This window comes from Habropoda laboriosa, unplaced genomic scaffold, assembly GCF_001263275.1.
Source record: "Habropoda laboriosa isolate 0110345459 unplaced genomic scaffold, ASM126327v1 scaffold54, whole genome shotgun sequence".
NCBI lineage: Eukaryota > Metazoa > Arthropoda > Insecta > Hymenoptera > Apidae > Habropoda > Habropoda laboriosa.
This window is the reverse complement of record NW_017100156.1, coordinates 121,081-130,192: the sequence shown is the minus strand read 5'-3', so window position 1 is coordinate 130,192 and position 9,112 is coordinate 121,081. Positions and strand designations below refer to the sequence as shown.

The following is a 9,112-nucleotide window of genomic DNA, read 5'->3' as shown; positions in this document are numbered from 1 at the left end:
ATTTATTAATATTTCTTGTATACATCAATAGCACATTGTTTTTACATTTTTCATCAAATGTATTTACATAAAGTTATATAATTCTTAGTTGTGTGTATTACATCATTGCCAAATGCAATTGTTCTATTTTTATAATAATATTTCTCTGAACAATGTTAATTACATGATTATGAAATTGTTTTCATTCTTTGTACTACTTATTTGTATTACTTATTTGTATATTATGTACTTCATACTGATTTGACTTACATTAAAGTTTATATTATTTAGTCTGTAAAGAACTTATATATTAATTATAGTTAATTCTTTACTTTTTTAGAAACTAAAGAAATTAATGCTTAAATATCTCATTTCAGATTGCAGAAGATGATAGACTACCAAAATGCCTATGTTACCGCTGTATGTACAATTTGGAAAATTTCTATGATTTTAGAACAGCGTGTGTTAATGCAGTGGCCCTCTTGGAAAGGTGTTTACCACCTTCAGAATTGGTAAAATTAAAATTTGTTTGATCATTTTTAAATCCTTTTCCTTTTTCATTAAAATTATTGAGTGCCTGCTACATTTTTGTTTGTTTGTTTAGAATGGAGATGTTACAACCACATTGACATATTATAATGATTCAGAGCTCTTTAAGGCAAAAGAGAGTATACCAGTATTGATTCCAGAGGCTCCAATTGTAAATCCAAATGCTGCCTTAGGCACACCACCCAGATTAAATTCTGATGGGGAAGCTGATCATGAAACAGAAGAAATTGTTGATAACAGTGGTACAGATGAAGGTACTTCTTTATTTCATTTGATATAAAATCTTTATTCCATTAAAGAAAGTAAGTAGTCATATTTGAAAACTAAATGTAATATAATAAAATTATAAAATAATTCTGTTTTTGTTTAAGCAACAATAGTAGATGATTTTGAAGATCGTCGTTCAGAAGAGTATGAAATGGATATGGAAACAAATCCAAGTGACTTTTTAGAAATGACTTCAATGGTTACAGAAGAACCTGAAGAATCACAATTGAGACATCAGGAACTTTCCAGTAATTTACCAGAGGTACACATTATATTTATATGTATTCAAAGAAAAGGAAACAATATGTAATATAATTAATAATACTTCATCATTTACCTTATTATAGCACACATCTCAACAGCATGAAGTATATGTTTGTTCCTTGTGTAACAAAGCATTTAGTTCAAAAGGTCATTTGTCTTTACATGCACGTATTCACGTGGGCGCTGGTGATGTGATCGGTGAAAAAGTTCTTACAGATGATCATACATCCTATAAAAGACCCTATCAATGTGATCTTTGTCATAAATCATATTCTACGGCGAAACATCGTTGGGGTCATGTTTCTACAACTCATAGGTTTGTTTTTTTTGTTTTATTAAAAAGTTAATGTTATGTTGCATAGATGCACGTTTTCGTACTTTTGTTTCTACTGTTACAACAATGAAAAAAAAGTAAAGAAGTAAATAAGAACAACTCTAGGGAGTAATTAACACAATATACTGGGCGAATTTAAAGAAAAACTTTTTTTTAATTAATGAAGTTATATATAAATTAAGGAAATTAATTTTAAAATGCATGGAGATATACAATACATACTTATACCATAATAATAGTGATAATAACAATGATGAGATATTAATCTTTGTATTAGAGGCCATCCGGCAGTGACATGCGGTTACTGTTCCCGGATCTATTCAACCCGAACAAATTTAGAAGAACATATAAAATCGCGTCACGCTGGTCTTCCAGCACCTACAGAGGTTGCAATGAACAACATCTATCGTTCGGAAAATAGATGTCAATGTAATGTATGTGGAAAGATTTGCACGGATGCCATGGAATTGAATCTTCATGGTAGGATTTGTGCTGAAGGACAGAGATTGGATCATCCAGGGAAAAGTGAGAGTAGGGATAATAAAATCGTGGATAGTTCTGAAGCTTCAAGTATCGGTAGTGACGATGATGGCAAAATTTTATCAAAATATTTTAAATATTTTAAATTTATTTAAATAAACAACATATTTATATATTCACTATTTAGAACTGCAGAAGCTAAATTAGCTAAGAATCCTCAGTTGACAATTTTAAAACAAGCATTAACGAAAGGAGATAGCCTTAAACGAGATTTTGAAGACAAGTTTACAACAAATTGTAAACCTCAAAAGCTACCGAAAACAGGTAATATATATATTAAATCGCACATTTTTTATTGCAAATTAGGATAATATTCATACAAAAATATAAGATATAAAGTAAAGTTTGGATACAATGAAATTTAATTTCAAGAATTACTTTTTCTTTCATTTAACAGAAAACACTAATATTCAAAACACTAAAAAGTGGTACTGTGAATCTTGTCCTCAGTCTTTTACTTCAGTTGAGGATTTGAAAGAGCATGAAGCAGTTCATGATGCTGATAAGCCATACATTTGTATTCTATGTAAAAAAGATTTTGTCCTGAAGTCTTCCTTAAGCAGGCATATTCAAACATTACATGGTGTTGATCCACTACCTATAGTAGAAAGTGATAAATGTCTAAAAAAAATTCTTTCACAAAATTGGAATGAATCTATGGAAATTGATTTGTATTTTTTTTTTTTTTTTTTTGTAGATAAATGCAGAAAATGAAGACGATCATGAGAGTGGACAAGAAAATCTCATTGAAATTGAAACTGTATTTGTTTGTGAAATTTGTACTCGCGATTTTAATGATCGTGCTTCTCTTTGGCTTCATATTCGAGCTACTCACAAAGAATTTGCGGCATTTGCATGTGGCGTTTGTTTAAAAATTTGTGCAGATAATACACAACTTTTGAATCACGTAAATATGTACCATGGCGGTTCAAAATTACTACTTTCTGAACAAAGAAGGTACTTCTTTTAATTTATGCAAATACTACTTAAAAATAGAAACAAACTTGTAAACATTTTTATTTGTATTATTAATAGGTATAGTTGTACCATATGTGGCAGACAACATGATTCTAGAAAAAAGTTAATTGCACATGTGTCTATACATAATGTGGATCCAAATTATGATCCTGCAACTTTTGTTCAGTTGAACAGTAATTATTATGGAGAGAATATTAATGGCAATGAAACAGCAGAACAAATGCTTGATTATGAGGAAGATGGAGATAAAGTGGATTGTTATATTTGTTATAAATCATTTCCTAATGAAGATCATTTAATACGACATCAAAGAAATGCACATAGGGTAGGAATACAAAGAATAGAAATTTTTTCCTTGTTCTTTTCTTTAAAAAGTAAATATATATTTAAAAAAATGTTATTTTATAGTCTGAACAACTAGTGCCAACAGGAGATTCTTTAAATCCATCGAGTTTAAATGGTGGTGGAAATAGAGCTCAATATCATCTCTTTTTTGTTTGTGAACTTTGTGGTAGTTCACATCCTAGTAAATGGGAACGTTGGTTACATGTTAGTTCTTCTCATAGTAATGAACCAGCTATAAAATGTGATCGTGAAGATTGCGGTAAAATCTTTGCCACAAAATCTCTTAGAAACGAACATATTCAACATCACGCAATTCAAGGCTCGTCCCCAAATACATGTGAAATTTGCGGTAAGCTTTGGGGCAGTAGAGTTGATTATTGGAAGCATGTTATGGGTGTTCATTCGGATACTGTTCCATTGATTTGTGGTGTCTGTCTAAAAGTGTTTCCAAATGTTTTACAATTAAGTACTCATGTCAAATCGAAACATTGGCCGTTAACAAATGGTGATTTTAGTTGTGACATTTGTGGTAGACCATATTCGAATAAATCCAAAATGTCTAGACACAGAAAAATTCATGGTTTTGAAGAGAGTTGCGACAACGGAGCAGAAAATAACGAGAACAAAGTAGACGGACGAATGAGAGAAACTGAATTAAGTTGTGAACTCTGTGCAGATTTAATGTTTAATAGTTTAGAAAAATTGTGCAATCACAGGCGAATTGTTCATGGACTTTTCCCTTGTGATCTCTGCAACAAATGTTATGGAAGAACTTCACATCTGTGGAAACACGTAAATAGAGTTCACAAAGGACATGAAGATGTAACTTGTCCTTATTGCTTAAAAACTAGTGCATCAAAAGATCATTTAGCAGCACATATTTCAAAAATTCATAGATATGAACCTGATTCCAGAAAAGATGGAAAAGATAATAGACAATTTAAAACTGAAGAAGTTAGTTTACATTATTGCGAAAAATGTAATAAAGGATTCCACAAACGATATCTTTTACGTAGACATATGAAGGGATGTCAGAACTACAGGAAAGATCCTGGAGCATTATTAACAAGATGTAGAGCTTGTGAAAGAATATTCAAAGATCGCGCTAGTTTACAAAAACATATTGAGAATCATCATAGCACATACACGTGTCATCTTTGCAATGAGACAATTATCTCAAAACTAGGAATTATGACACATAACAGAGTGAAACATATGGATCATCCAGATTTAACTTGTAATTTTGGATCTTGTAAGAAGTTATTCAGAACGAAGGAAGATTTAGAGGCCCATAAAAAGGATCACAGGTAAACTTTAATAACAATTGTTAATTAATATATAGATTGTATTCAACACTCTCTGTATCTTTGTTAAAAGAAAAGTATTACATACTACTAGCAATTAATTATGGTTCATTTTTTTGTATCTAGGTATCATACAACTCCTAATGTCTGTGACTTCTGTGGTGATACTGTTGAGAATAAACTTAAATTAAAGATGCATGTGTTGTCTCTTCACCGCAATGAAATTGGTGTTTCTTGTGGAGTGTGTTTAATTCCAATGAAGGATCCGAAAGAACTTAAAGGCCACGTAGAAGAAGTCCATTCCGGTGTCCTCTCAAAACCTAATACATGTCAAGTTTGTGGGAAACAGTATGCCTCAAAATGGAAAGCTTTCGATCATACTAAAAAGTGTCATGGGAAAGTATTTAGGACCTGTAAACAATGTTTAGCTGTTTTTACTGAGGATTCTGCAATTCGGGATCATTATGAAACAGTACATAATATTTCCAAAGATCAGCTTGCTGCATTTGAATACAGATTAGATATCAGGTCGAAAAATGAAGATTTTGAAGTAGAGGTATGTTAATTATGAAACGCTTATTAAAGTTAAAATACACTACATTTAGACAAAAATTAAAAATTGAAAGTGTAATTAAATGAATGTTAAATTAAATATTATTCATTTGTTAGTCTCCCGATATAATAGTTAAAGAAGAACCGGAAGATTTGGAATACGATGTAGATATCTGTGATGAGGATTCTAGCGATTCAAAAAGAAGAAGGTCTTTAACAGATACCTTTGACTGTGAAATGTGTCCTGAAATGTTTGTGAACAGTGATGCACTTTCAAAACATTATCGAAACATGCATAATACAGATCCAGAAAGAATGTTTAAAAGGTTAAAACAAGATGAACAAAGAAGAATGCGTGGAAAAATGAACTTCTTTTGTAAGAATTGTAAAAGACAATTTTGCACGAAAACAATGTATTGGAATCATGTTGCAAATTGTAGAAGGAATATTATGCGGAAAGAAGTAAGAAATATTTCATTTTGTTCTTCGGTAGAACCGTAGCGCAATTTCTGATAAAAATTGTATACAAACTAATTTTGTACTAATCCAAGAATTGTTTGTTTGCAGGAAGAACTTTTACCTTTACGGTCTGACATGTTAAGTAATCGGGAAGAACTTTTGAAAAATAATAATCAAATTAAAAAAGAAGAACCTACATCTAATTTGAATATACCTGATTTTAATCTCTTTGAAGATATAAATCTTCAACTGTCAGGTCAGAGACCACTTCCAAATCTTATGCCGCTCTCTCAAAGGTACATATTAAAAAATTTGAAATAGTAATTATTTCTTTATATCCTATTAATATTTAACCTTAATCTTTTAGAGCGAAATCAACAATGAAATGTTCAAGAAAGGATTCCAGGAAAGTATATGATGAATCAACAAATACAGAATGCGCTTGTGAAGTGTGTGGAAAACAATGGCCAGCAAAAAAACACTTATGGCAACATCTAATTCGTTTCCACCGAGCAGAAGCGGCAGTTACTTGTGGAGTGTGTTTAAAACTTTGCAAGGATTATGATGATTTGGCTGAACATTTGAAAGCTGCGCATGAAGCAATACTTTCATGTGAAGGAAACAATTTTACTTGCAAAACTTGTGGCAGGTATTGTGCTTTGATTAATTATATGTATTATATTATTATTTTTATGATATATAAATATAATTTTGTATTTGATAGGTATCATAATGCACGTAGTAAATTGTTACTACATACAAGTATTCACATTGGACATGCAGGTAACAGCACTTGGTGTCCAAAGTGTAGGAAAAATATTACTGATGAAGCTGCTCATATAAATAATTGTCTTGGGAAGACAGAAGACGAAGAACCATTGAAAAATAATGAGAAAGTAGAAGTAAGTAATTACAAGAATAGAAAATGATAAATATACTTCAATTAATGGATCGATTTAAATTTGCTTCTAATTTTTATTAACAGGAAAGTCTAATAGCGGATGATACGATGATTGAAGAAGTAGAAGAAGGAGATTTTGAATCAGAAGCAGAAGAAGGAGACACAGAAGAATCGGAAAGTGGTAGTAGTACCGAAGTTGAAGAAGAAAATGAGTCAGAGGGTGAATCTAGAGCAACGGGGGAAATTACTTACAATTCAGAAAGTGAAGATTCCGAAGATTTAAATTTAGAGATTGAAGAAAAGAGCATGCAACGCTATACTTTGGAACACCTTCAGGAAACCAAAAATGCAGGTAATGAAGTGATCGATTAAAAATTTAGTAACTTCGTTTATTTATTAGTTGACAATTGAAATAAAATAAGATTTAATTACGTATGCCTTTAACAATTAATTAAAAATAATAAATCAGTAAATGTTTTATAATTGTTTCAGAAACAGTAAAAAATACAGATGTATCGGACGACGATGGACCTCCAGTTCTCAGCCCTATAATGCCTTTGCTTCCTGAAAATATGTCTGTAGGACAGACATTGGGCCATAAACTTGTTTCTATAGTATCTCTAACTGGAAAAGAAATGCAAATACGTAATCTCTCAGAGATTCGAAATCAATCTTCTCCAAAATCAGTAAATCTGTATGAAAAACGTTTAACTAATAATGAATCCTTGGATTTTGAATCGGAAACATTTATAAATCGAAGCGACGAAGACTTTGAAGATACAAAAAATGAATTTGATGAAAATTCTATTGAAGAAAATGAGGATAATGAAGAGATCGAAGAAAATGACGAATACGAGAATGAAGAAAATGTGGAAAATGAAAATGGAGATATTGAAGACATTGAGGAAAATGAAGAGATTGAAGAGAATTATGACATTGAGAAGATAGAAGAAAATGAGAATAATGAAGATATCGAAGAAGTTGAAGAAAATGGAGAACTTGAAGAGGATAAAAAAATCAGAGAAATTGAAGCAACAGAAGAAAACGAAAGCAATGAAGAAATTGATGAGGTGGACGACAATAAAAGAATTGAAATCGAGGAGATGGACGACAATGAAATAAATGAAGAAAGTGATGATACGGATGAACACGAAGAAAATGAAGAACTAGAAGAAAGTGAAAATGATGAAGATATCGAAGAAGTTGAAGAGGACGAAGAAAATGGAGAATTTGAAGGAACAGAAGAAAACGAAAGAAATGAAGAAATTGAGCAGGTGAACGTCGATAAAAGAAATGACGAAATCGATGATACAGACGAGCACGAAGGACATGATGAAATTGAAGAAACAGAAGACAGTGAAGGAAATGAAGAGAGGGAAGAAAACATGCAACTGGATGATCTAGCAGGTGCTGTTTTAATGGTAGCCGAAGGAGATCAAATACTAATTCCGCAAGGAATGTTGGAAGATGAAAATGAAACTTCAAGTCAAGAATACGTTTATTCTACATTTAGGTACAGTACAGAAGAGGACAGTGACGATGCAAGGAAATGAGTGCCAAATTGAGATTAAATAACTTGAAAAAAATAGGAGGTGAGACAATTGTTAGATGATTGAAGAATCAAGAATACGTGGAAATGAGTTCAATAAAAATTAAAATTACTGAAAATTGAATAAAAAAATCTGGTCTAGTTTAAAAATAACTAAAATTAAATAATATTTACAAAACGGGTCGTTTATAAAATAGAATATTCTATTTAAGATAATAAGTAATATGAAACATTAAATAATATAAAAATTTTTACTTGAAATGCTTCAAATTTCAAATGCTTAACGAGTTCTATGAAATAGTTCAATTAATAATTGAAATCAAGATATTAGAAACCTAGTGAAATACTTTTAAAATGGATGTTTCTTTGAATTATACTACAAGAAAAATGATCAATACCGTAAAAAAAATTATTATTGGTATAAAATTTTCATTTTAATTCTTTTTAGTTAATGTCATACGAAGCATGTCCACGTATTCCTAAAAACGATCAAAGATAATTGGAATTTGTATTGCTTTATTCTGTATAAAAAGTACAGATGAATTATTACGTGATATGTACCTTAGATGTTATGAGAATTCATACTGACGATGCGATAATTTGTACATATGTTAGATTAAGTGGTAAAAGTAGCTTTCGCGAATTTTATGATAGGGGATTGTTCTTTTATTATTTCAAGCAAGAGTATATTATAAAAAAAAGGTAAGATAAATACAAAACAGGAAGAGAGCTTAATTCATTGCAACATCTTGTAACCTCAAAATTTATACGATGAATGTAGAGGCATTGATATAAATTAAAAATGACCAATAGCTAGTGTGATATAATAAAGGAACTGTCCCTGAGCTCTTAGGCGACTTATTTAAGTTTTTACCAATTTCGACTTCGTAGCCGCAAAAAATCCGATATGACCTCGAATTAATTTGAGGTAATTCGATCGGTATCGATATTTGATGTTAAAAAATTTTTTTATAAATTTTCTCAAACAAAAAAATAGTACAAAGATAGCAATATGCAGAGTCTATGATAATATTAGGTAAATAATTATCATTATGAAAATTACAAAATTTTTGAAATTATATTAAATTATA

The 9,112-nt window shown here is 30.6% G+C and overlaps 1 protein-coding gene across 1 annotated transcript in view; it reads left to right on the top strand.

The window, feature by feature from the left end:
• Nucleotides 1–8,061, top strand: part of LOC108576581 (zinc finger protein Xfin-like) — a 9,487-nt gene extending 1,426 nt beyond the window's left edge. The window contains 18 exon segments of the mRNA XM_017939600.1: nt 357–491; nt 584–782; nt 900–1,057; nt 1,143–1,375; nt 1,671–2,000; nt 2,064–2,197; nt 2,331–2,607; nt 2,609–2,890; nt 2,969–3,236; nt 3,320–4,563; nt 4,687–5,116; nt 5,230–5,574; nt 5,680–5,867; nt 5,939–6,220; nt 6,296–6,473; nt 6,557–6,824; nt 6,965–7,437; nt 7,663–8,061. Coding sequence (XP_017795089.1) covers nt 357–491; nt 584–782; nt 900–1,057; nt 1,143–1,375; nt 1,671–2,000; nt 2,064–2,197; nt 2,331–2,607; nt 2,609–2,890; nt 2,969–3,236; nt 3,320–4,563; nt 4,687–5,116; nt 5,230–5,574; nt 5,680–5,867; nt 5,939–6,220; nt 6,296–6,473; nt 6,557–6,824; nt 6,965–7,437; nt 7,663–8,025 — 5,787 coding nt within the window. The 3' untranslated portion in view covers nt 8,026–8,061.
• The last annotated feature ends 1,051 nt before the right edge of the window (nt 8,062–9,112 follow it).